The sequence below is a fragment of the Ptychodera flava genome, chromosome 14, assembly GCF_041260155.1.
Source record: "Ptychodera flava strain L36383 chromosome 14, AS_Pfla_20210202, whole genome shotgun sequence".
NCBI lineage: Eukaryota > Metazoa > Hemichordata > Enteropneusta > Ptychoderidae > Ptychodera > Ptychodera flava.
Window position 1 is genome coordinate 15,276,145 of NC_091941.1, and position 27,976 is coordinate 15,304,120.

The 27,976-nt window shown below is 38.0% G+C and overlaps 3 protein-coding genes across 3 annotated transcripts; 1 reads left to right on the forward strand and 2 right to left on the reverse strand.

Annotated features, from left to right (window-relative positions):
- Window positions 1–1,667: 1,667 nt before the first annotated feature.
- Window positions 1,668–4,064, reverse strand: LOC139149509 (BTB/POZ domain-containing protein KCTD7-like). The gene is made up of 2 exons (XM_070721294.1): window positions 3,904–4,064; window positions 1,668–3,141 (listed from the first exon to the last, which is right to left on the reverse strand). Exons 1-2 carry the CDS (start codon window positions 3,904–3,906, stop codon window positions 2,515–2,517), a joined length of 630 nt encoding a protein of 209 aa, XP_070577395.1. The 5' UTR covers window positions 3,907–4,064; the 3' UTR covers window positions 1,668–2,514.
- Window positions 4,065–10,237: 6,173 nt separating this feature from the next.
- Window positions 10,238–14,766, reverse strand: LOC139149512 (BTB/POZ domain-containing protein KCTD7-like). Its single transcript, XM_070721296.1, has 3 exons — window positions 14,555–14,766; window positions 13,450–13,592; window positions 10,238–12,979 (listed from the first exon to the last, which is right to left on the reverse strand). The coding sequence occupies exons 1-3, from the start codon at window positions 14,588–14,590 to the stop codon at window positions 12,376–12,378; spliced, it is 783 nt and encodes a 260-aa protein (XP_070577397.1). The 5' UTR covers window positions 14,591–14,766; the 3' UTR covers window positions 10,238–12,375.
- Window positions 14,767–17,393: 2,627 nt separating this feature from the next.
- On the forward strand, window positions 17,394–27,784 carry LOC139149511 (1,25-dihydroxyvitamin D(3) 24-hydroxylase, mitochondrial-like). The gene is made up of 8 exons (XM_070721295.1): window positions 17,394–17,997; window positions 19,524–19,711; window positions 21,112–21,315; window positions 21,535–21,683; window positions 23,146–23,312; window positions 23,814–23,892; window positions 25,875–26,081; window positions 26,400–27,784. The coding sequence occupies exons 1-8, from the start codon at window positions 17,438–17,440 to the stop codon at window positions 26,511–26,513; spliced, it is 1,668 nt and encodes a 555-aa protein (XP_070577396.1). The 5' UTR covers window positions 17,394–17,437; the 3' UTR covers window positions 26,514–27,784.
- The last annotated feature ends 192 nt before the right edge of the window (window positions 27,785–27,976 follow it).

Genomic DNA, 27,976 nt, shown 5'->3' on the forward strand with positions numbered 1-27,976 from the left:
TTGGCGCGAGTATTATGTTTCTTTAACTATTTTAGGAATTTAGGCGACAACCTTAAGTTAGGACTGCTAAATATTAAAAATATTAATATTAAAATGTTGTGCTTTTTATATAACCACTGATGCTTTTCAGGGTGTAAGTTGTAGAAAAGAAACGCGAGCTGGAAATTTGGTAGCTAGCTTTTATTATTTGAGATACATTACATTGAAGCACATCATATAAAGCTAACGGTTTTATTTTATAAGGGTCATATATGTGATTTTGACACTGAAGTTCTGACCTACAAAGGAGAAGGGGCTGATAGGCTATAGATTGACAGTCAAACATTGTATTTTCCCTCAACGTCGGCTTTCGATGCCTCTTTGTAAACTTCACCTATAAATGGCCTTCAACATACGTTGGTTCAACATGTGTTGGTTGCCGACACGTTGTGAAGATATGAAAACTAGAATTTTGTCAACACGATATGAAATTGCTGAGTCAGCATATCCTGCGCTCTTTTTTCTTTATAAACGAAAGAATCGAGCCACTCAATTTTTCACGATATAGAGATGGTGACTACATATTTTGAACATAATTTTCAAAGAAGCTCCTCTTGTGAAGTACTTTGTGCAAGTTTGAAGACGGTGACTTTACAGCGGCTCTTTCTTGCAATGATTTTCACATGCAAGTCAATGAATATGTGGTTATAAGTACTTTGTGCAAGTTTGAAGACGGTGACTTTACAGCGGCACTTTCTTGCAATGATTTTCACATGCAAGTCAATGAATATGTGGTTATGTCCCTACTGCATGACGTTCAGTAGTTTTCTCCATACGAACAACAAAAAGCTGGGCCTCTCTCAATTTCTTCGATCGCACAAATAACGCTTTATTTTGTTTATTTTCATGCTTTTAGCTGAACCTGTTCATTGATATCATTTCGACAAAATGTATGTATAATTGTAATATCAATGTGTCATGACGCCAAAGCGAGAGTATTAGTAGTTCTGGCAATTTTTACAGGGATGCTTTCTAAATATTGATATTCCCTGATGGCAAAGAATCAGAAAAAATGTACAATTGATAAGGATACCATAATGAAACGATATGTATAAGTAACTACCTGCCATAGGAATTGGGGAAATATACCAAGTCACGGTCGACATATATCCTGTTTTATTTTAATTATCCATCAACAGCTTTCATCGTTGATAAAATGTCGGCATTAAGTGTTAAAAAAATACTACCATCCGAATAATTCGTCAATTGTAAGCAAAAAAAGTATATGAGCCCACGAAAGCAAATATATGAAAATATCACACAGGGCCGCCGGCAATTTCACTGCCGATTTCCAAAGAGGGCCGAACCACGTAGGGCGCCCTCTGTAGACGCGTCTGTGGGACTTTAGAGATCAATTCTGAACAATTCATTAGTTTTCATTAGTTTCCAATAATAGTTCTGTAATTTATTTTGCCTTTTGAAGTGGTGTTTTTTCTCTGTGTTGTCAAGCTGGCCTTTGCTTTATTGGTTGATTTGACCAAGATCAAAGGGTTGTTATTTCACAATATCAATACACATTGGAATTCTCAGTTTGTATATTTCAGAAGTCTGTGGTTTTGGCTATGAACAATATGTAAATACTGATAAGAATAATGATCAAAAAAAGAGAAGAAGCAAAGGACAGTGACTGACACATTGCAGTAGAATAGTTTATTGTGACATATTTCAGAGTAGATATGTTTGTGTCATGGACAAGAGGCAAGTGTACTTGATGAGGTGTTGAAGAAATCCGGAATGGCCTTGTGCCACTCATTCGTTAATGAGATGAAATATTTTTGGAAAAGTGGGTAAATAACCCAGATGGATTTGACCTTTTGGCAGTCATACAAACTGGACACATACATGATCTACACTTTCATTTGAAAGTGAAATTCATATTATTGAAAGCTGAGGTTATGGATACAAAACAATGAGAAAATTACTTTTTCCTTTTTTTTTAATTTTTTTGAACAGTAATATGATTTCTTTAATTCCTCCTTGATACGGTAGTTGTAAACTTACAGACACTCTTTTCTTGCATTTCTTTATCCAAAGTTGATCAAGATTGTTGGTATTCAAGATCTTTGGCAGTGACAACATGGTGAAATGTCAAGCAGTAACAGATGTTTTACCCTAAACTGATATGCGCGATGAACAATTGATTTTTTGTCTTTATATATATACAGAAAATAGAATGACTTCTCAAAAAATGTACTTTCGAACGTTGAAAAAAGCAAGTTAACACTGTATCTAGAAAAATGTCAATCATTTAGACAAATGGTTTGGTTTCTGTTAATGAGCCTTCTCAAACCAAGTGAATGTAACGCAATATGCTAGTATACCAAAGCCTTTGTCGCTCAGATTAGCCGATAAACTGAAACTATTTTTGGCATTGGTGGCTTGGAGTTGCTCTTTGTACTGTTGTAGGCAGATTTTGCACTGCTGGGGAGTGCTGTGCTGGTGAGTGACCAAATGAGACAGCACGAACTTGAACTTTCACTCTGTCAGGTCATGGTGGATTATGGTGGGCAGGTTCTCGCGAATGGTGTAGTGGACTGCGTCTTTCTGACCGGTGAATACTAAGGAGACGGTGTTTTCGGCGCTGATGTCTTGGGAGTTGTACTGTGGTTGGAATTCGCAGGCGTGGGCCGTAGCGTGGAATGGAGCATCACCGTGATCGTACCTTGTACCGATCCACACTTCGGTGGTCGGTTTGGCCGGGTGTCTCTGCAAAAACTTCCTGCGGGCAATGTTGATGATCTTGTCCAGGGTCTCTTTGTAGTTGGGAATTTCCGATCTGAGCTTCTCCATGACAATTTCATCGTGCACTGGACCGACCATCTCCAGCCGCTCGACCAGAGCAGCCAAGCCATAGAACTGTGCCTCTTTGTGAACTTGAACAGCCACATCTGCTGGTGGAATGGTTCCGTCTCTGAGATATTGCAAAATGTGTGAGAAATGCGTGCCATCTCTATCGATGAAGTAACAACGTTCCGAATCTCTACCTCCTTTCTGCCCCATCCTTATAGACGCCAGCTGGGAGGTACGATCTTTCTTCAGTGTATACTCGTCTGTGACGAACAATGTGCCACCAACGTTGAGATGTACAACTTTCACGATATCCTGTGACGCAACAGAAAGGAACTTTCAAGTTTTTCGAAGTTTTTAATCTATGAAATTCTCTGCAATGTTTAAATCAAGGAATTTAGAACCCATTAACTGTTTGGCGTTAAAGATACTAATATGAACCGTAGACAGTCAGTTGGAGCGGAAGATTGCACCTAAGTCGCCATACAAAATAGATACGCAATTCCGATGGTATAGATAGACCAACGCTGGCTAAAGGACAGTGAACCAGTTGGCTGACAAAATGCCCTTTCCCGCAAAATATACGCTTACTAACGTAATATTTCGATCATTCCTGAGGGCCTTTTTGAGGAGTGGGCGCGGCACTACATGTATGGGATCTTGTGTTACAGTAGGTGACGCCAGCCACAGGTTATCGTAACGTTGCTTGGATAGTCGTTCGAGGCGGGCGGCCGCAGGTCGCCGTTTACTTGGACCTGCGGCCGCCCGCCTCGAACGACTATCCAAGCAACGTTACGATAACCTGTGACGCCAGCCATGCCAGTTTCAAATCTTGGGAGTTCAGTGAGCAGACGGGTCACGGTCCCGAGGTAGCTGCAATAATTGTAGCCTTGGTTGGCCGTGGGGACTGGGCTTCTGTCGGGCGGCTCGCGCCTTGCTCTGGGGCAAGGCGCGAGCCGCACGACAGAAGCCCAATCCCCACGGCTAACCAAGGCTACAATTATTGCAGCTAGGTTGACTGGGTCCCGGGGTCATGGTAAAGCAAATTCGCAAATAGCCACCTTGTTTAATACTCACCATTCTTAGGACAAAGTATTGAGCAACAACTTGAGCCAAATTTAACGGAAGTCCCTAAGAATCACTCACGAGTGACGTGAGGAGATAGCATTTAACTGTGAGCCAAGCGAATGTAGCGATCGACTGGATCGAGCCACGTGTGATAAGTTTCTAGGGCGACCTCACAAGGTCATCACCGCTATAGTACTTCCGTTCCGGGTCAGCATGCCATCCTTGGTGTAACATTCAAGATGTCAAGATTTCTGTATATGTCCAAAATTAAAATAAGAGCCGTACGATCGGATGGCCTAACGTAGTCGTCACTTCATCACCTATCGGCCTGTAGGCCTAAATAGCAGGCGAAAAAGAAAAGCCCGACGCACAAACGAGAGAATGTTTTAATTTACTTAATTAATATTTTTGGACCGGTAATATATTTCCCAACTGTTTTATTAACTTTGAAAGCCTTTTTAATGCCATTGTTTGTATACATACATACATACATACATAGTATACATACATACATACATACATACATAGGGCCTACATGTATTACATGCATGCATGCATGCATGCATACATACATATAGGCCTACTGGGCTGTTTCTCAGACAATTATTAATCTGGCGTGTTGGAATATTCATGGTCTCAGTGATGATAAATTTTCACACTTGGATTTCATTAATGGAGTTTAAAAAATTGAGATTTTTAGCACTGTTGAATCCCATCTGTTTATAAGCACTTTTCTATTGATGACTATTAGTGTTACAATTCTCATAGTTCCATGGCTGTTATTGGTAGAAACCATTTTGGAGGCATTTGTGTGTTCAATAAACGTTCTTTGCGTGCTGGAGTCAAAATCCTATCAAAACGGCATGACTTTGCTGTCTGGCTGAAATTAGATAAGAAGTTTTTCAATCTCAAGAATGACTTATTTATATGTTTTGTATACTTTCAACTTGAGAACTCAAGTTACATGTTAAGAATGAAAAAGATAGCCACAGATATGGAACTTATCTCTCATCTGGTGAAGTTATTGTTCTTGGTGATTCTAACGCACGTACCGGTTCGCTGGATGATTATATTTCAAATCATATCCCTGTTGATGTTCACAATGATTATGATGACTCTGTATTTGCTAGAAATAATAAGGATTGCGTCATTAATTCTTAAAGTTCCATTAGCTGTATCTTCTGGCGATTTTTCCGTTAGTTTTGATTGAAATGATCACTGGCTCATGTTGAGTAGCCTGTCAAATAACAGAGAATCGCATATTATTCGGAAACATTACGTGCCCTACAACTAAATAACATGTGATTTTACAACGAAATTTTCAATTTTTGTCCGGACAGAAATACAAACTCTGTTGACACGCGGATTGCAACGTAGGCATTCTTCTGCACCTGCGCGAGCCATTTACAGCGATTTCAAAATAAATATTCATTACTTATGCCCGGTACTTACGTCGTAGTCCATTGTCCGAGCACGTTCGTAGCCAGATGTCTGGCAATCCACGACGCAATGTTGTTTTGATCCCACAATAAACGTGAACTTGTACATCTGGCGTGATCGCGGCGTCAACATTATCTGCGTTCTCCCCAGCACGCTGAGCATGCCAGACGTCAACAAACGAGCTCGGAAGGGCAACACGTTTGAACAAAAATTAGCAGTTTTATGTGGCTATAACATCACTAATCATGTTTGTTTCTTCGTAAAACAACATTTTGCAACAAATATGAGCCTCCAACATGGAATTTTCCGAGGTACAAAATGGTCAAAAGTTACAAATAATGGCCCTTTAAGGTAGAAAATTCATTTCTTTATGCACTACAAGCAGATTGTAAAATTTTTAAATGGTCGTATTAGTGGTGATCTTCTTGGAATGACAACTTGTCATCATACCAATGGTTGTAGTACAGTAGACTATGGTCTTGTTAGTCATGATGCTTTACATCTTTATCAATATTTTCATGTTGATTATCCAAGTCATTTGTCAGATCATTGCATGATTTCATTAGGATTATTACTGTTATATATTAATGACATGCCTATACATACAACTAAATGTGAAGTTGAGATGTTTGCCGATGATAATACAATGCACACGTCGGCTAAGACCACTGATGAATTAGAATGTACTTTAAATAGTGACCTTGAACATATTAATAATTGGTGTTTAAATAACAAAATGTGTCCTAATACTGAGAAAACCAAATGCATGTTGGTCACTACTAGGCAAAAACGGTCACACTTGACTAGTTCAGTACTATACGTTAAACTTGGTAGCAATAATATTGAAAATGTTGATTGTGAGAAACTTCTTGGTGTTACTATTCAGAGTGATTTGTCTTGGGCATCTCATGTCCATAATATTGTGAAGAAAATCAAATGTAAACTATATCTCTTGGCCAGAATAAGGCCATTTCTACCAACCTCAGCGAGACGCCAGTTTTACAATTGTTTTATTTTACTCTATTTTGACTATTGTCTTAGTATTTGGGGTTGTTGTAGTCAGAAGGATATGGATCGTTTAAACGGTCTTTTAAAACGGGCAATGAGATTAATTTTGGCTTGTGACTCTGGCACTCCCTCTGTGGAAATGTCTACTCGTTTGAAATGGTATCCAATATCCTATCGTTACAAGTATAAATTAGTTGTGTCTGTCTACAAAGCTCTTTGTGGCATGGCTCCATCTTATATCCGGGACATGTTAACATTGTACGATGCACAAAGATCTTTAAGATCTGTTTTTAATGAAACTTTAAAAGTACCATTTGCCAGAACTGAATTGCTGAAACAATCTTTTAGAGTATCTGCTCCGAGGTTTTACAACGAGTTGCCCACATCAATAAGAGGCTGTACAAGCCTTTCAATTTTTAAACGTGCTTGTTATAAATTTTATTTACAAAGTTTTACTGATGCTGTCACCTTCTGATTATTTTATGTTGTTGTCGATTTTGTTGTGTTGCTGTATGTTTTATGTATTTTAACTGTGCTGTGCTGTTGTTTGTTTTTGTATTTTAACTTTCTTTGTGCTCGACCCCTGTGAAAAGAGGCGTATACCTATCAAGGCTATCGAGTTGAAATAAAGATTATTATTATTATTATTATTATTATTAGGATTTAAGTTACCTTGTTTTGTAGTTAGTACTGAGAGTAATTGTATTGTGAATTTTCTCATTCTTATTTATGGTCAAATCCTGATCAATTTGTGCAGGGATTGAATAATCCAGTTGCAAAGAACTGTCTTAATACTCTAATAAGCAGGAAATATGATACTAATATGTCTGGCATTGATATGCTGGTAAATGACTTTATAAACATTATTCATTCAGCATGCAAGAATCTCAAAAAGAGAAATCACAGAAAGTGGAAAGTAAGCAAGCCATGTTATGACCATACATGTCACAAATTAAAAAGTGAGATAAGTAAGATGGGAAACTGAGCAACTACACAAAACCCCAAATGACCCAATTTTAAGAGGCTTTTTCTTTCATTATATGAAATTGTATGCTATTACCTTGAGACGTTGCAAGTGTTCATTCAGAGAGAATTTATTGTCTCTTATTGTTGATTCTGGAAAAAGAAATCCGAAAAAATTTGGAAATTAGTTAAATCACTGGCACAAAAAGGTATTCACTCTAAATATTTTTATGCTGATTTTGAATCTAAAATTAAGAGGAGACTATTAAGTGGTTTTGGATTCTATAGTGATGAACTTTTTGACTCTGAAATTTCTGCCAGTGAAGTGTTAACTGCTATTAGATCCTTGAAATCGGGCAAATCCAGTGATGATGATGGAATATTAAATGAAACGATTAAGAGCGGCTCAGTTATTTTAATGCCAACTCTACGCAAGATCTTCAATGCTGTTTTGAGTTGTGAGTTATTTCCAACTGTGTGAGCCAAAGGGTATATAGTGCCTATCCACAAATCTGGGCCAGAAGATGACCCTTCAAATTACAGAGGTATTACTATCAATATTTGTGTAGGAAAACGTTTTACCATTATTCTGAACAACAAAGCTAACAGTTTTATTCAAAGTAAAAATTTGCTAAGTTGCGAACAAATTGGTTTTCAAAAAGGACGTCGTGCATCCGATCACATTTAGGTTTTAAAGTCTTTGATTAATTATTACAAGCGTCAAGGTAGTTCGAAGCATTTGTTTACATCCTTTATATAGACTTACAGAAAGATTTTGACAGTGTTTGACATTTAGGGTTGTTTTATAAATTATCAAAACAAGGCTTTAGTAGTAAGTTTTTGAATATTGTAAAGTGCATGTATGATAATGTCAAGTCATGTATCAAGTTATCATCTAGTTTTACCAATACATTTTATTCACATGTTGGTACCAGGCAAGGTTGTAATCTCAGCCCCACTTTCTTGAATTTATTTGCCAACTTTACTTGAACATATTGATGGTCCTGTTTTGCTTGATAGAAAACTGCCAATTCTCATGTTTGCAGATGATATTGTGTTACTATCAACCTCACAGCATGGTTTGCAGCACTCACTTAGGTTGCTTGAATCCTTTTATAATAAGTGACGGTTATCAATACGTCTAAAGAAAACAAAGATTATGATATTCAATGCCAACTTTAATCCGCATAAATATGATATTTACATTTACGATAAGAGACTTGATATTGTTTCCTCATATACTTACCTAGATATCACTTTTATTCCATCAGGGAATTGTAAAAAAGCAAGGCTTTCTTTAAAAATCAAAGCACTGCTTTCTTTATTTGCTTTCATGAAAACCTTTAACTCTCAAAATGGGATACCAGTGGCAGTACAACTGCATCTTTTTTACTCTCTAGTCAAACCAGTGTTATCGTATGGATCAGAGGTTTGGGGGAGTTACTTATTTAGAAAAGTAAGTTCAAAAAGATATTATGATTAATTTCTGAAACCTAAGGTGAATTTGAGATTGTTCAGATGAAGACATACAAACACACTCTTGGTGTTAAAGGGGAAGTTCACCATGGATGATTTTTGCATATGTACTAGCTTTGTGGTCACTTACCCTGGAAAAGCTATTTTCGCCATTTATAACTCGCGCGATTTTTTTACAAAAACCGATAAAAAAAGTACAGGAAGTTGCCCATGTAATTTGAATCATGGGAAACAAGCTCCAAGCTTGGAGCTTGCACCATATGATATGGAAGGGACCATCTCCTGGTGGGTATGGCACCGCATTGTCCACTCACAGCAACACAGTAGTAAACAGCAACACAAAATCAGACAGTCGACAGTTTATTATAAGTGATTCCTCATTTATGCAAGGATACTCAGTATAAACAAAAGTTATGTAAACACGCACACAGCCTGGTTTGAGCTATTACAATTAGTATGCATGTTATGGCGAACCCATTACGTCACTCACTCAGCCCGAGTCCATACAGAGCCGTGTTTTGTAAATATAACCCTTTATAGTGAAATGTTTCGAAAGTTATCGAGACTTATAGATAGAACAAACTTACTCGGGACGTTTGGTGTTCCTCAATAAAGTATTTGTTTGCCACTAAGTTTATGATCTTGCTGCTCGCAATCATGCGGCCTGATTCCACCACATCGATAGTAAGGCTACGTATCGATGACTTCATCGATGGCGATATTGATCTTGCATACGATGAGCACATGCACGAAATTGTCGCTTGTCACATTGGTTTCACTCGAACTAAATTCCAGCATTTTCAAACACCACTGCAACTTTGCAAGTTCATGTAGGTCAATGTCCGTCGACATATTCATAAAATACCGATCATATTCAAAGCAAAGAAAAGATCCATACGTACGTTAAAGAGTACTACTATAATAGAAAGTCAATCTCAATCGTAAACACAGATCTCTGATTGTGAAGTTTCACTTTCCTTTCTCTGTTATTGCACGGACCGACGCCAAGATTTTAACATCGAGGACTGACTGACGCATTTTGTGACTCAACAAGGTTTCAGAAAAATTAGCAAAATTTAGCGATTTTGCCAGATTCTGTTGAGTGTCAAATTTAGTTTGCCGCTCTATCAGTTGCAGACATGTGGCCCACTTTGCTGTAACAGTACAATGATCATAGGAAAATTGCTTTCAATTTTGCATCATCGGTGTGAAAAGATTGCCACTTTAGCTCAGAGTTACTTATGAGCTCAGACGAGTCGGTATATATATATATATATATATATATATATATAATATATATATATATATATATATATATATATATATATATATATATATACACTGTGTAGAAACTTTCGCCGTAGACTGAACAGGGGTAATGGTGTCACTTGAATATTTTTGCATAGATTGTGAACTAAATAAGGGTTTCCAGAGGGTTGTTTACATAAGCAGATTACAATGTGCAAAATATGATTTTATTAATCATAATCATAATTTATTAATAATCATAATTTTCACGAAAATGATGTTTCTAGAAGGTATTTACACAAAATAGACGACAATGTCTGTAAAAAACAAGATTGTTCTGTAGCATTCATATTAAAAATTTATTAATATTCATGATTAATTTTTTATCATAGCTGGAAAATCCACACAAATGACGTCTAATTAGCCTGTGTTTGTATTGTTTGTAACAGACGACGTCACTGTACGTGCAAGTGTCACTATAATAAATACTCAACACCATACCACGATTCTCTTTCCCTTCGTGATGTCACTATTAATTCAACTGTCTCTGCCACTTCTTTGAAACTATGACTAGACCGTTGACCCGAAGTGAAAATGGATACCTTTGTCAACCATGTAATTTCCGATGCAAGACATTATTTATCTTATAAAATCAGAGCCAAAGGTAATTTTCTGCATTAGCTACAGTGTTCTATCCTGCAGAGCACTCAAATACTGTGTATTTCGAACTGCATTTACTACTTGCAATTGATTTCGCACATAGCGATTACTTTGTAGTTTGTTTTTAAGTGGGCTGAAGAAGTTCGATATTAATTAAATTTATTTATTTATTTATTTATTTATCTATCTATTTATCACGGGACTATGGCCAGGTTTCTGCTTAACTGGCCAACCATTCAAACGTATATGACCAACATGTTTAAGGAAGTCCAGCTCTAAAATTATTGAAGAAATAATCATGTATTTTTTTTCTCTCTCTCAATTTCACAAACGATGAATGAGTCTCTGACATAGAATTATCAGCTACCCTCTCACAAATAGTGTTCACAACAAAAAATGTCGTACTTCATGTGGTATGGGAACGAGCACAATTAACGGTGGGGGTGGAAGAGAAAATATATTTAATCCACGCTTTGCTTTACCAGAATATGGTGATACGGATGGTATTTTTGTACAAGAAATTTGATTTCAGAATTTTACCTTAAAGTGTCATTTATACGATTGTCAATGGCGCACACTATGAAAATTATTTTTGATGACAAAATTAGCTATATCTGTGCATTTAAATTTGTTTGACGATTGAAATGAATTTACTTCACTAGAATATGGTGATTATTAAGGCATTTGTGTACAAGAAAATTGATTTTGAAATTTTACCTAGAAAGTGTCTTTTAACTATACATTGTTGTTTATGGCACAGACTATTATGAGCAATTTGTTTCCCTCAGTGCATTTGTATATGTTTGACAACTGATGTAAATTTAATCCAATAGAATCAGGTGATCAGAACTGCATAGGTGTGCAACAAATGTGACCTTGAAATTTCATCGAAATATATCAATGTGTTATAGATATGAGGCTCCCGGGGTAAATTTGAAAAATTCAATTTAAAACTATCTACATTTTTTTAATTGATTAATTTGCCTGAACGTCTCTTTCCTTTTCCCGTTGTCTATCTTTTTAGTTCCGACATAATAGTCAACTGTTGCCGCCATTTTTCATTCCCACACTTTTACAGACAGCATAATAGTGTTCAAAAGCACAAATTGTTCATAATGGTGAGTCATTGAAACACAGCTGTTTTGTTGGATAACATCAGAAAATTGGTTTATTAAAGAATGTTTTCTTCCCCATTTAGAGTAATGTATCGGTATGATTTGCATTGCCAGTGAAAATTTGAAGGCAACTCTCACGGTACTCTTGAATTTTCAAGGCCCCCTTTGAACACCCAGTTGTTTTTCGTGCCCCCACTACATTTTCTCTCCCGCCCCATGCCGTTAATTTTGCTCATTCCCTAACTTTCAAGTACCTCCCCCATGCCTCCGCAGTTTTGACAGTTTTTCTTTCATAAAACGTTGAAGCTAATGGAGAGGAAGATCGAAAAATGCAAGATTATAGCTTTCATACGAAAATGTATGTCTTTTTTAGGGTCTATGGTGGGATAATGTTAATACCGTCAATCAGAAACTGAAAATGAATGTAAAGTGCACTCGTAAGAGAAAGTGCGGGAGAGAGTTTCAGTCTTTGTTTATTTTAATAGCGAGATAAAGCAGAGATTCAATGTTGTTTAACAACGGTCCGTGGTTTAACAGATGAATTTGGAATCATGTTCAGCGTCACCTTACTTCACCACCACTGGAACTCAATTCCCAGTAGCTGCGCTTCACAAGACTCCACCTTCTGTCCTCGTCTGACGTAATATCGACACAGAGACCGAAGACCCGAGGGTTTTACCGTTAGTCCATGCTTCGTCAAATCAAGGATTACGCATTGAAGTAGTGAGTCTATCTGAGATACTTGAGCCTCCCACGGGCCGAAGACAACTTCGGCCTTTCGGTAGTTTCTCCCTTGTCCGTCAGTGGTGTGACACACATGGTTTTGGTCGAAGTTCTGGCCACTGGAGTTGTCGGGCGAATGTTTGCAGAACTTGATCGCTATTACGAGTTCATACGTGTGTGACCTCGTTGCGGAATGTAGTGCCTTCTCCTTGGCGCTATTTATTATCTTGTCAACATTTTCATCGTATTCGGGGAACTGAGCCATGAACGTCTGGCGGGCGATTTCTCCGAACATGCAGGGGCTATTCCGGAGACATTCCATTAGGTGCAACAGGCCGTAGTACTGAGCTTCATCGTACACTAGAGTGACGACCTCTGGAGGCGGCAGAACTTCGTCACGGAGGTAGTTGAGTATGTGAATAAAGTAGGTCCCGTCTCGATCGATGAAAAACCTATCAGCCAATCGGAAACAAGTATTAGGGTTGATTGACACTACTTCATTAAGTTATTTGAAAAACTAGTAACAGGGCATCATGGCTATTGATGCAAATTTCTTTAAGGTAGTATGCGTCTCGAAAGTGGAAGACTTAAACTTTTGCTCAAACTTTCGTCAAGAGATCTTTGAACCACTCTCTTTCAAAATCAGGAATAAAAATCGGGGATCACCGTGCAAATTTTAGTACTAGAGAAACAAATAACCCAAGATTTACCGATATTTGGAATTCAAAATGGCCGCCACCCCTTTGTTAACTCTATGGAGAAAAATAAATTTCGAAGAACTATATACCAAGCCGGTGAAAAGTTTTCTTACACCAAGAGCTTTAAAATGAACTCCCAGAAGTGGTATATCGGAAAATAATTGCAAATGCTTGAGAGTCCTAATGTATGCGCCCCAGGCACATTCTACCTGACTGTCTCTCACCTTCCATCTTCATCTTTTTCCGCGATGTGTCGGCCACTGAACATCGCCGCCAGCACAGATCCGTCGTGTTTCCGCAGCGTCGATAGCCGGGTCGTGAAGTGCATACCGCCGACGTTTAGTCTGACCACCGACGGGAAATTATTCTTCAGTTGGAATATGAGAGAGAGAGAGAGAGAGAGAGAGAGAGAGAGAGAGAGAGAGAGAGAGAGAGTCTAAGAAGTACTTATGTGAACCGTGTCAGTGTGAAAAAACATGCAAGGTATGCAAAAAGCTCATTTTTTGTGTTTCTATCGAATCGAAACACAATTATAGCGAGCCACAGTTGCATGGAGGATATGACCTGTATAATAAGATAATCACCTTTAGGGGGCTTGACTTGGACAATCACCCTGTATACCACTTATTGAAGTTAAGTTGATAAATAACAAACCAACAGGTAAGTTAACAAGGACCATGATGTACACTGGTCAATTATTGCCAGAGTGTCGAGTTACTCTAACATAGACAAACATATGTAACCCCTGTATATCTACCAGTTGGTTTCAAAATGTCGCCATCAAAATAGGTATTATTTATCGAATTTCAACACCACCTAAGATCGTTACAAAGGTACTTCTCAACCATATGAACGAGTGAAAAGACATGAAAGCTACATTGCAAGATGCACGGACATACTTTGTACTTGAAGTAATTTTTTTGTTTATCAAAACTCCGTGAGCACACATATCGACGTTGAATTCCGTATCGAGAGACAGGTGTACAAAGATTAGAAATAGCGATTTTAATGATAAGACCAAATACATTATTCGTTAATGGTTAATGGCTGACATCATAAGTTTATGCGGCGATGTTGTACACTTCTCCAACGTAACACTCACCAATTACTGTACTCACGAAAATGCTGTTTCATGATCATGATGTAGCATTTTCGTGTGTATATTTTCGGGTGATAACTTGACAGTAACATTGCTTATCTTCCGCGCCCGGACTTAAAAGAAAACATGCTGTGTATTTGTGCTTGCAGTCAGCGTGAGTCGACGTGAAAGCATGATATGGAGGGACAGACACAGCAGACATGAAAAAATAATTGTTTTCGAAAAATTACCTTCAAGTCATTCTCGTCAGCAAAAGGATTCGTCATGGTCCTGCAGCAGAGTGGTCATCAATTGTATATAAAACTGAACGCCAAGTTTGCAGAGTTTCGGAGCCCGGGTCTTCTTTTCACTGACTGCGCTACGTCTACTGCGGATGGTTCAAGACCACGTAGTCTACCAAAAGTACATTACTGGTTTGCTTCTTATATAAGTGAGTGAGTAGTTTGATTCGCTGTTTATCACAATCTATGAATCACAAACTGTGCACGTTTGTGCATATTACCGGTGCCGTACCCAGTACCGGTTCCACCGCGCGTCGCATGGGTGTTGACTTCACAAGCACAATATGTGATGACGTCATCAACACTCCATACCGTTACGATATCAGTGTTAGACTTGGTTCAAGCATAGACTCTCGAGAAAAACTGGTCTATGGTTCAAGTCTGTGATTTGTGAATGTTTGAATGGGGTAAACGCGATGATTTGTGTTCTGTTTAATGTGAAACCCGTGAGTGGGGTGAACGCAATGAGTGGGATGAACGCCATACAGGGGAGTGTCTCCCGGTACTGTGAAAGAAGTCCAAGTCGGTGAATCCGGCGGAAACTAATTTAACCCACGCCTGCGCAGAGTCAAAGATAAAGCGTTCAATCGCTAGGAAAACCTGGCCTGGGCTGCCAAATTCCTAAAAGGTTTGTATGAAAAAAAAGAGACACATGAGAAACTACTGCAAATGATTTTATTTTTAGAAATTCACCGACTTGAACCAAGTCCACATCGGTGTTAACCATGATTAGATTATGTTGCGCTAAGGATAACCCTTTCTGGAAAGTTGTCAAATAAAAGTTCTTAAAATATACATAGCGGAGAGAGGTAAATTTGTCTGACCTCCCGGAAAAGCTGAAACTAACAGCCATACTTGTTTGTTTCATTGGTGACTGCACAGTCACCTGTGGTCTATTCTGCTCTGCGTCTATATATGCGCCCCGTAGACGTCTTCTTCTCAGACATATGTACACACGTCTATCTGTCTATGGGGCGAATATATAGACGCAGAGCGGAATAGATCACAGGTGACTGTGGTGACTGGAAGAACTTCGGGGCAGAGCGTGGTTGGAGCACTGAATCTCTAGCCAGAAGGAAGTTGGTGTGGCCTTGGCGCAAAATGCTACGTGACCCACTGCATGTAGACAGGCGAAAATCAAACAAACTGTCACCATCTCATTTTTCAGCTGGGACCACATACTCTAGCTACAGGAGAACATAAAAGTGTGACATCAAGAACACTGAATTTCGTTTTCAAGAAGCAGAAGAAGGCTCCTATCTATAGTTTTGTTTAACTTGGTAGAGGCTTCACCCGATGGAAATACAAGTTGTCGCATCTTTTCCCGCACGGTATATTATACCTCGCAAGGGACACGTAATAAAGTAATATGTGTCTGCTACTTTCCAGCAACATACCTGTAGTTCACACTAGGCAGCAGACACAGGGACAGAGCGTGCATGAGGACTTGACTGAAGCACAACTCAACGAAGGTGGCGCGATTCTGCGGTGTTTCACTACGAAGTCGGGCTTATCACTGGATTCAGTGTATTGGAAGTATTGGGTCCAGTTTTCGCCGATATTTGTTCGACTTTCATCTATAATTGACATCAACTTCTCCTTATGGTTGATATCCCATGTATACGTATGAAAGCTAAGAAACGATGTTGCAGGCCTTTGGGAAGTTAAGTTATATATTAAGGCCTAGCGGGTCACCGATGGGCTAAACTTTTCACTTGGTGAAAGAAAAGGGTAGATTAAATATGGAGATTAACAGACGAAATTTCTCAGGGTTCCCTGGCGCAATGCAGCAGCATGATCTGCGACCACTCTAAAACAAATGTGTAATGTAAATTATCTTGTACAGACCTGATAATTATGCTGATTTGCTACTCTTTACTTACTTATATTGTTCGAATATCCGTCATGATCATGATCATCATCATCATCATCATCATCATCATCATCATCATCGCCTTCATCATCATCATAAAACGATGAAGAAACTATATCTACAATAATCTAGAATCATATGTTGATAACTTAAATAAATAAAATACTTGTATGTCGGAACTTTTGACCGAGAAATTGCGTATGGAATGATAATACAAACTCGGCCCTGAACCCCGTAGGATTTCGTGAGTGGGTTGCATTACTTCACAAGCGACTGGGGCTATAACACCAGGTTGCGCGTCCAAGGAGATACGCTTATTGTGAAATATTTCAATAATATTGTATACAATTGAAATAATGTAAAGAAAGGCTTATCATGCATAAATGTGTAATCAATGTCAAATTAAGACCTCAAGAAATTGATGTAGGAATCCTATTCAAGAAAATAGCTCAATACAATATTACATTACATGTTTTCAAATTAGGAATTCCCTGTGACCCTAGCCCTGCGTAAAGCCTACAGGTCTGTGTGTTCCCGGCGTTATACGGCCTCCACCACAGCCCTGCAACGGTCTATGGAGATATTTGGGGTCTCTGCGGTCCGGATCCGGACCGCAACGAAAAAAAAACGGTCTTTTTGGCCGAGATTCTACTCTATCGGGGTAAATCCGTTTCCTGCCTACCTCTACCTCCTAACCGACCCCAGAAAAGATGCGATTAACTTCTCCTGACGTCCAAAACCGCTCGTTTTCTGAAACATAACGTACTCGACCGTTTTTTCGTTGCAGTCCGGATCCGTACCGCAGAGACCCCAGTTATCTCCATAGACCGTTGCAGGGCTGTGGTGGAGGCCGTATAAGGCCGGGAACACACAGACCTGTACGCAGGGCTACCTGTGACCCGTATCATGCCTGTAGGTGACCCATATTTCTCTTTGCAAGTGACAATAGGTAGGCCTATATGGTGACGTCAAGAGTTCAAAGAGTATACGTTTCATTTCAAGCCATTGGATTTTACGGTGCAAAGTGTGGTCTCTCTTCTTCCGTGTATAGTTTGCCAGAAAATCCCTTTCCGATGGCAACACCAGTGATATCAATGCTGATGTTTAGATATGTCCGCACCGGACAGTGTGCCAGGTTTGCCGTCAATGTCAGACACAGACAACTGACAACAGCAGCTCCACAATCGGATGGGGTCGGCAGCGATGGACCGACTAGTAACAGGAACGATGTCAAGCCGTTCGAGGACATCCCTCGGTCAAAGAGCAAACTCTCTACTTACATCGACCTTTTTCGTCATGGAGGTCTGTCGAGGATGGATAAATACATCCTGTGGCGTCGACAAACTTTCGGCCCCATCTGGAGAGAAATTTTCGGGATTTTCGATAGTGTTATAGTGGCTGACCCCGTGGCGGCCGAAGCTGTTACTCGGGCCGAGGGCAAGTACCCTCGTCGGCAGCCTGTAGAGCCATGGTTATTGTACAGAAAATTGGACGGCTATTCCATTGGAGTGTTTCTAGCGTAAGTCGGATTAACACTTTCTTTTGTTGACTTGAAAATGTTCGATGGTCAGTCAAAAGTTGCGAGTTCATCAGTGGATGGTTTCATTCAGTCAATATACGTATTGTCGTTAAACCTTCGGAATAACACACCAACTTAGCAACAGAGGAATTGTTGTCATGTCAGCGACACGACAGCCATCACATAGGCAGATAAGCCAAAAGGTTGAGAACTGGAAACGAATTTGATTTCAAAAATAAATTCAAACAGGAAACGGAAATTAAAATCATAGTAAAATCAAACTACGATGAATTTTCATTTTCAAATCGAAACGGAAGTCACAATGTATATCAAAAACGACATGATTTTAGTTTCGAAAGTCATAATCAATATGGAGACGAGAACAATTTCCAAATGACGATGAATATAAAAGTGTGAATCGAAATAAAAATCAAATATAAAATTGAAAATAAAAATAAAAGTCAGAACAAAAGTCAAAGTAAAAAACAAAATGATTGTAGTCTAGAAAGTCAAAAATGAAATTCAGAACAATATCTCAACAAAATAAAGAAGAACTTGTTGAATTTTAGAAATAGAAATTTTAACAAAATCAAAACTAAAATCAAATAAAACATAAAAAAATAGACAGAAATAAAAACGAAAATGATATAAAAATAAAACGAATATCAAAACGGAAAGGAAACTTTAAGTGTTGTGGCCTGGAGCTGCCAACGATAACCCAATTATTAGTGTGTTTTGTTTTATGTTAAATATTATTTTACAGGTTATTTTTAACAAAGGAATTCACGTTCAATAAAGCAATATCGAAACAAAAACGATTGCCGATAAGACAAAATAAATTTTAAAAATTCGTTTTTTGTATTTTAAAAAGGAAAAATAAAACTATAGATATTGGAAACAAAAATCGTTTGTTTTATGATTTTATTTTGATTTTTAAAAAAGCAGGAACATTTCATTTGACACAATTTTTCTCCATGTAAGAAACAAAAAAATAAAATAATAATTTACATGAAAATCAAATAAAGTAAAATTAAAATGAGAAAAAAAATAAATTTATATAAAATAAATGTAAATTAAAAGTAAAATGAAAATAAAAATAAATTAAAAGTAAAATGAAAACAACATGAAATGCATTTCAACTATGGCCGACAGCTGCCATAGTAGAACACCATCCTTTTCGGTTCGCATAGAGTTACATGCAGACTAATGACAATCCTCGTCCGTCGTGTCACGAGCAAAACATTTTCAAAAAAAAATCACAATTTTGCGAGGATTATCATAGTATACCAGCATGCTTTTCGGGGACTTCACAATGGCGGCAGATACGAACGCTCCCCTAGCACATAGAGAGAAAAGTGGGCTTTGCGTAAGTTTACAAGCGATTTTCTCTTCCAAAACAAAAATGTTGGCAACACTTTTTTCAAATGTCGACGAAGTTATTTCAATTATTTGTGTTCAATACTTGTTTACACTCCGTTGTCTTGGAATGAGATAGAGCCACAATCCTTATTTAACTTTACTCACAGCGAAGGCGAGGAGTGGCAACGTCATCGGACTGTGTTAAACAAGCCCTTACTGCGGCCTAAAGAAGTTGCGTCACACACAAGCACACTGAATGACGTCGCCGATGATCTGGTAGCCAAGATCCGTCGTGTTCACGCCAAGTCCGATAAAACTAGTTTAAATGATGATGTATACCGCTGGTCCATGGAAGGTATGAAGAAGTATGAATTTTCATTTTCTCATATCATATACTTGCAATTCTTGCGATTTTTATGTTAGTAGTCAAGTATTTTCGCTACAACTATATATATATATATATATATATATATATATATATATATATATATATATGTGTGTGTGTGTGTGTGTATATATATATATATATATATATATATATATATATATATATATATATATATATATATATATATATGTACTGTAACACATTATTATTATACTTTATTGTCCTAAAAAAAGGATAATCACCTTACAGCTCAGAGGATAGAAATAACAACCAGACAGACATATAAAAACAAAAAACAAAACAAAACACAGACTAAGTCAGCAAACACACGAAAAAATACACTTCAGAGATTGAGTCTCTTGATGGCTGTTGGAACTAAGCTCTTGCTAAACCTTAATATGTTACATTTCAAGCAGCGAAATCTCCTTCCTGAAGGCAATAATTCAAATGAGGAATACAAAGGATGCTTTACGTCAGTAGTGATTGCTCGTGCTTTGCGCAGTATTGCATTATCTGTGAGCACTGAAAGGGACGGAGTGGGTCTACCAATTATCTTAGCAGCTGTTTGCGAGATTTTTAACAACTTATTGCGATTTACGGTAGAGAGCAACGAAAAGTAGCAGACATTGCAATAAGTCAGAAGTGGTTCAATAATACTCCGATATAGTAAGAGTAACAGATGTGAATGCACATCAAAGGTACGCAGCCTTCTAAGCACGTGCAACCTCTGCTGACATTTCTTTTGAAGGGCTGTTGTATGATGACTAAATGAAAGTTTACTGTCAAGAATTACGCCAAGGTACTTGAAAAAGATCACCTGTTCAACAGGTTCTCCGTCAATACAAATTGGGTCATTTTGGTCAGGAACCTGACGAAAGTCGATTGTAAGCTCTTTCGTCTTTGATACATTTAGCTCTAGAAAATTCGAGCTACACCAATCAGAAAAATATTTAACCGAATTTATGTAATCAATTTTCGAGTTTAAATCACTAAGGAGAGCAAGTACAGCTGCATCATCTGAAAATTTGAAAAATGGGCTAGTTGGAGAACTACTTTGGCAATCATTTGTATACAAAATAAACAAGAACGGACTTAAAACACATCCTTGTGGGGCACCAGTGTCTGTAGAAATCATCGTAGATTTGAACTGTCCAACCCTTACACATTGTGTAACACATGAATGAAGTTCAATTATAACTGAATAATGCCAATCAACCCAAACAATTTCGATAAAAATATCAGGCCTGGTCGCTGTAAGTATTATGACTGAGAGGGAGTCTACAAAATCCCTATTATTTTAGTGTTAGTGATCGACGCATCCGCGGTGTTCACACAAATGTAGTATAAATGTGTTTTTTCATCGACAGGTATAGCGGCGACCTTATTTGAACGACGGCTTGGATTACTCCGTGATGCCGTAGATCCCCGGTCGGAGGAGTTCATCCAAGCCGTAAAGGACTTCTTCAAGTATACTGAATCTTTAGTGTACTTGCCCTTGAAACTGCAAGTGAAGTTGAACATGCCTGCATGGAAAGGTTTGAGGCGTGCTGCAAAAACGCTGTTTGACGTCAGTAAGTTTCAGTTTCGTCTTTTCCGCTGTTGAATTCAGAAACAGGATCGAGTTACGGTAAGCGAGTTCACTTAAGAAGTTATCAGAAGACGGTCCGTGCAAATATATCGATATTTCAACATAGGCCTATATAAGACATACTATGGTGGTTGCATTGTCGTCGGTGCCACGGTCAGTAAATCGACCGAAGCGTTTTATGATTGTTTGTTTTTGTTTGTAGCCGAATTCCACATGAAAGAAACTATTGCTTCCAAGGGAACAGGTGACGGCAGCAGGGAGATCATTTCTTATCTGTATTCCACTGGAAAGCTTTCTGACGGTGAAATACTGGCTGACGCTACAGAGTTATTCAGCGCTGCAGTTGACACAGTATGTCACTCAAGAGTATTAATGATCCTTTGAACTCGTTTTACATCTAACTTTAAAGAACCCATCATTATTTTAGATGAAAATAATCAGTGTGTGCGATTTGAATAGTGTATCGCCATGTATGTATGTATGTATGTATGTATGTATGTATGTATGTATGTATGTACGTATGTATGTATGCAGGGCTCGAAATTAACTTTTTACCCTGGTAGTCCACTTGGGCTACCATTTTCTGAAGTTGGTAGCCTAGTGACAATGGCTGGTATTCCATGAATATTTTAGTTTAGGGATACTGTTCTCGTCCGAGTATAAGCCCCGGTCCAGCAACTCAAAATAGCAGTAAAACTAGGGGCTTCAACTCGAGAAACCCCATGTTATGTGTCACGAACGCTTAATTTATGCTAATTTATGTACATTTTAACACTTTCTATCACTTTCAAAATCGGCTCACACATCCAAAGAAATTGTAACTTGAGTAAAGAAAAACAAAAACAAAATATTCTCATGATCTTTATGAACTGCCTTGTAACACTCGAGTCTCTCTGTACAGAACGTAATACATTGATACTGATCGACGATCATAGATAAAAGACAGCGAAACTCAACCAAGCTTAACTGCCACAGTGTTTTATATTACTACTTCAAATCAAACTGATTACACAATCTCTTGATACAGCAGTGACAGTTTTGTGAAATTTCAGCATCAAATCTCCAAAACTTGACACAAGTACGTCTTGTATGCTGCCGATCAACAGCATAGTGTGAACTGACATGCAAAGACTACACATTGAAAAGGAACTCAACGTTCTAGTATCAAACGCTCTGCATCTTGTGAAAACAAGAACATAACAATGAAAATTGTAATAGTCACCATTAAAAACACTTCACAGATGAAAGGATAATTGCTTCAAACAAATGAAACTACATGTTGACTGCATTTAGCTCCTCCCAAAGTGACAGACATCGCACGCCAAGTATTTAATGTCCCAGGCTTTGGTAGTCCGTGTGGGCTACCATTTCATGGACTTTGGTTGCCCCAGGGAAAAGTTGGTAGTCTGTGGACGCGAGACTATCGCTAATTTCGAGCCCTGGTATGTATGTATGTATGTATGTATGTATGTATGTATGTATGTATGTATGTATGTATGTATGTATGTATGTATGTATGTATGTATGTATGTATGTATGTATGTATGTATGTATGTAATGTATGTATGTACGTACGTACGTACGTATGTATGTATGTATGTATGTATGTATGTATGTATGTATGTATGTATGTATGCATGCATGCATGCATGCATGTATGCATGCATGCATGTATGCATGCATGCATGTATTTATGTGTCTATGTATGTGTGTGTGTCTATCTATCTATCTATCTATCTATCTATCTATCTATCTATCTATCTATCTATCTATCTATCTATCTATCTATCTATCTCACCTTTATTTCGAGCAGACATCGACTACGATGATATGGGTACTAGATTTGTTGGCCTGGAACGAGGATGTGCAGCAGAAACTCTATCAAGAAATTAGTTCAGTGGTTCCAAAGGGACAGGAAATTACCCAAGAACACTTGAGAAACTTGCACTATATTAAAGCCGTGGTTAGGGAGAGCATGAGGTAATTGATAAAATGTTTACCCCTCTGCCGCATCGTTTTTTGTAAATTGACGTCCTAAAGTTGAACTTAGAGGAAAGACATCTATAGACAAAAAATTGAAAGATATGCATTCACCCAAGCCTAGTATTCGAGACAGAGTGGGGTTTATTTATATTCTGAAAAGAAATCTTTTCGATGCAAATACTCGTTATGACCCTTATGTACACAATTTGATAGAGTTAATTTACCATTGCAGAGTTGGATATTTGCACTCAGCATTTGTGGTGGCCGAAGTTGGTGAGAAAATTGTAGAGAAACTCTGTCGTGTGCTCGACAGCTTGATTATAGACTGCCACTAAATTAAGAACTATAGATATTTTTTTCGAAATTGAGAAGATTTCCAGAACATTCCGCGATCACGGTTGGAGAGAGCATAATTTGCACAAGTCTTCTGCAAATTAAAGAATAAACACTTTCTGTGGGTTTCATGTACATAATCGACGAGGAAATTTATTGCCACAGATTGTATCCTGTAGCCCCAGCCTCCAGTCGTATTTTGGCATCGGATGTAGTTCTATGCGGATATCATGTTCCAGCCGAGGTGAGGAGCCAATTTTATGTAATAATACTCAGAAATTGTGGTAAGATTTTTAGAACACAAATATATCGGAAAAGTGATGTTCGCGATAAGGTTATTCATATTCTGAAACTGCACCGATTCAGCCCTTCACTTAACGTTTGTATCCTGAAAGTAAACATGGCAGAAGGAGTGAATGGTCGAATGTCAATTAAATGTTAGCATTACAGTGAATGGTTGATGAACTATAATGTAGGCCAGCATTTCCTCTCGTGTCTAATGTAAAACTTTACGGACCAGCAGTAGTAACTTTGGTGATTTTTAGTCCCCACGGACACCGTCCGGTTGGACTTGTAGGTTTGGTCATGTCTGTGCGTACGTCCGCCCGTTCACGCATATATCTCAAAGATGCCTAGAGCGATGTCATTCAAACTTGGTACAAGCATTATTACCTATGTCATACATATGCACGTGAATTTGTTTTGTGACCCGATCCAATATGGCCGCTTGGCGGCCATTTTGTTTCCTGTATTTGATGTCGGTGCTTACGTTCAAGCAAATTTCTCAGTGATGCTGGGAGTGATTCCATTCAAACTTGGTAAATGGATTACTCCATATATTATACATATGCACAATGATTTTTGTTTTGATCTGGTCTAAAATTGCTGCGTGGCGGCCATTTTGTTTCCTATATTTGACGACCGTGCGTTCGTTCACGTGATTCTCTGCGTTCTCTGCGATGCCGGGAGCGATAGCATTGAAAGTTGGTACATATATTAATCCCTATGTCATATATATGCACGCTGATTTGTGTAATGATCCGATCAAAAATGGCTGTGTGACGGCCGCTTTATTTCCTGTATTTGATATACATCCACAGGGTCTCTAGCATTCATCCACAGGGGCTCTAGATTGCCAATCAAGAGATAATAAAGAATAATGCTATGGCAATGCATAGGGGCTGATTAATGCAGATATCTCAGATATGCCTGTGCTAATTCTTTTTAAACTTAGTACAAGGATACTACACTATGGCATACATATGCGGTCCATTTATATTCTTGTGGCATGCATACTTAGTGCTAATTCGCATAATTCGGGATAAGGGCGCTGTTTCTCGTACGACTGTGCCAAATTTGATGAAATTTTGTACAGATGTTTTTCACACAGAGTTTTAATGTCACACATTGACATATGTCAGTATTGTACAAATTAATTGTTTATTTGCATATTTGATGAATGTTTATAATTAGGGTCATGTCTAGGTGATGAAATGTGATACAGGTGATAATTTGTCAGTGTTATATTGAATGAAAAATTATTTGCAACATCCTGTCAATTAATTGTTCTTGAGTCATTTTTGTAATTAGGGTGGCAGCCCAGATTGGTTTTATATTTTTACCACGATGGAGCTCATTCTCTGCCATTAAGCTTCATCTGTATTGCAGAATTTTTAATCACAGACCCAGTCAATGAACATGACTCTATCCTCGCTCTCCGGGGACATGTAATCAAATTACCAATTAACAAGTGGGGACTGTGTCATCAATGATGACTTGTTTGTCACTATTTTTGTTTTGTATTTCCATTGCAAGCTCTTGTTCTACTCTCCAACGCAAGTTTAAACACCAACTATTCTGCTCGTCGACATGGCGCCTAAACGTGTAAAGTGCATGGTTATTGGTCACATTTGAATTCTAGAATTCGCTTGTCAACAATAACAGTGCCATTGACACACACATAGGCTGAGTTGACTAGCTGAATACTGTATCTCAACGTGCTTTTGGAGTACAACGAAGAAAGAGTGGTTGACATTAAAAACAGAAATAGTACAAAAACATCACAAGTTAAATCTACTGGCACGGTAACACCTTATCGAATCACATTTTCCCAGTTTCTACATAAAACGGTAAACGATATGGCGAAATATAACACCCACTTATACCGAAATATTCTGTAGGATGAGACTGGCGTAGGTGTAATAATGCTCAGTATGTTATTTTAAGACTGTAGTAGTGGTCCACACAGGATTGATGTCTCGGGATCCAGAGTTATTTGAAGACCCTGACAAGTTTCTGCCGGAGAGATGGATGAGATCTGAGCAGCAAATACCAAGAGTTAATCAGTATGCCGCCCAACCATTCGCCATGGGTCCACGGCAGTGTATCGGTAGAAGACTGGCAGAACTTGAAATGTACCTGTGCATAGCAAAGGTGAGACTGGCCAAGGGTGACCAAAATGAAAATATTTATTGATACGTGACCATCCGTTCAATGTGCCAAAGTTTCTTCGTCATAGATGTTTTTTCCATCTTATTTCCCTAGAACCTACCAAAATATATTAAGTTGATCTTATATCTATTATTTCAGGTACAGAGTAGCTAACACTTGTGCTATCTCTGCATGAAGGAACTTTGAGACCAATTGCTCATTAAGACCAGGATGTACTAAAAAGTATTTATATTTGGAATTCAAAGGGGCAGTAATCATGCCCATAACTTCGACACCATCTCACTTTTTTCCAACCTGCAGATCATACAGAACTTTGTACTGGAACCAAACAATGACCAGCCACTCCAACCACGATTGAGGTTCCTTCAAATCGGTGACAAACCACTGCGTTTGAAATTTCATGATCGCATCTAATTAATTAGATTTAATTACATCGGAAATGACGTATTCCTTTCACGTTCATTTACCAAGTTTCCATGTAAGGGTCAGAGAGATCTATGAAAAAATGAATTTCAAAATCAAGCTGAATTGTCTTATAAGAACCAGTAATCACATTACTGCATGATTACTCGCATAGATATTTCGTCCAATCAGAGAGAGAGAGAGAGAGAGAGAGAGAGAGAGAGAGAGAGAGAGAGAGAGAGAGAGTTTTTAAAGCAACTATGCAGTAAATGCCTTGTTTCTTAACGTTGAACGTTCAAATTGAACACGATTGGAACTAATTTAGGATAATTGTATTTTCATATTTTGCAAATTTCTCAAAAGTCTTAGGTCTTAGGTGCCGTATAGCTAAATGTTGCAATATTGCAAATTACTCATTAAAACAAGTGTGTAATATAAAAAGAAAAGCAAACGAGATAACATTTGTATATTAAACAGACAGTACTTCACCATCCAATTATACAAAATTAGTTCCAATCGTGTTATTGCTTAAAGTCAGAGAGGCTATGACCAAACATACGAAAGAGGCTTCAGTATTTTGAAAGACAACTACCACAACTAGCATCATGATAATTACAATTGTGGACGAAAATATAAATTCTTCGGATATGCTACGCTAACATTTCAAATTACTCAAATAGACGTCCATAGAGATATTGAATTGAAATAGCATTTATTAGAAAAATGTCCTTTTATGCAATATTTTTATTTGCAATGAGCAGTTAAAGGTATACTGTCACCTGTTCCAATTTTTCCACAGTTACCATGGAAAGAGAAAATCTAACCAATCACAAATTTTAAGCGGGTGGCCGCTTTTTTAAGAACAGCGCCCACATGGGCATTTTGGAACTAAGGAACGCCCCTTTGACCATATATGGGCATATTTAGATTACAGGTGACAGTATATCTTTAACAAAGTTTCGGTAAGGTTACCGTAAACAGTCAAAGTATTCTCTATTGTCCCCATCGTTTACTCTAGTAATTATAGGTATACCACAGATAAACATTTGGCAAAGCCAGTTTTGAACATTTTGATCAATATAAATAGAAAAATTCTGACCTGGAAAAGACCGCAAACTTTACCGGCGAATTCATTCTTGACGGTAATTATCAGCGCTAAAGATTATATTTCTGAGAAAAGTTTGACAGCTGTGATATTACTGTAAAGAATAGCTTAAAATACTGTACACAGATGTTTTTATAGTTCCACGACACAAGTTTCAATAAAAGTCATTTGCAAATCATGTTATAGAGTAGAATGTGTGCCGTCACCAATACATTTGTTGCTCAACTATTTTTTTTTGAACTATGATAATTGAGAAGTACAGAAAAAAGCCCGAATACCAGCTCGCAAGAACTCTTCATAAATGCAAAATCCGACTTGAGTATACATACAGAGGTGAGGACGCAGACAAGACATTTTACGGAAGGACGGG

What these genes read in the sequence shown, in the direction of transcription:
- LOC139149512 (XM_070721296.1), bottom strand. Translation starts at nt 14,590, where the DNA reads ATGACGAATCCTTTTGCTGACGAGAATGACTTGAAG. An exon ending in CTGACGAGAATGACTTGAAG is followed by an intron (nt 13,593 to 14,554) that starts GTAATTTTTCGA and finishes TTCCAACTGAAG; the next exon opens with AATAATTTCCCGTCGGTGGT. An exon ending in GAAAAAGATGAAGATGGAAG is followed by an intron (nt 12,980 to 13,449) that starts GTGAGAGACAGT and finishes ATTGGCTGATAG; the next exon opens with GTTTTTCATCGATCGAGACG.
- LOC139149511 (XM_070721295.1), top strand. Translation starts at nt 17,438, where the DNA reads ATGGTGACGTCAAGAGTTCAAAGAGTATACGTTTCATTTCAAGCCATT. An exon ending in AAAAACGCTGTTTGACGTCA is followed by an intron (nt 21,316 to 21,534) that starts GTAAGTTTCAGT and finishes TTTTGTTTGTAG; the next exon opens with CCGAATTCCACATGAAAGAA. An exon ending in GTGGTTAGGGAGAGCATGAG is followed by an intron (nt 23,313 to 23,813) that starts GTAATTGATAAA and finishes TTATTGCCACAG; the next exon opens with ATTGTATCCTGTAGCCCCAG.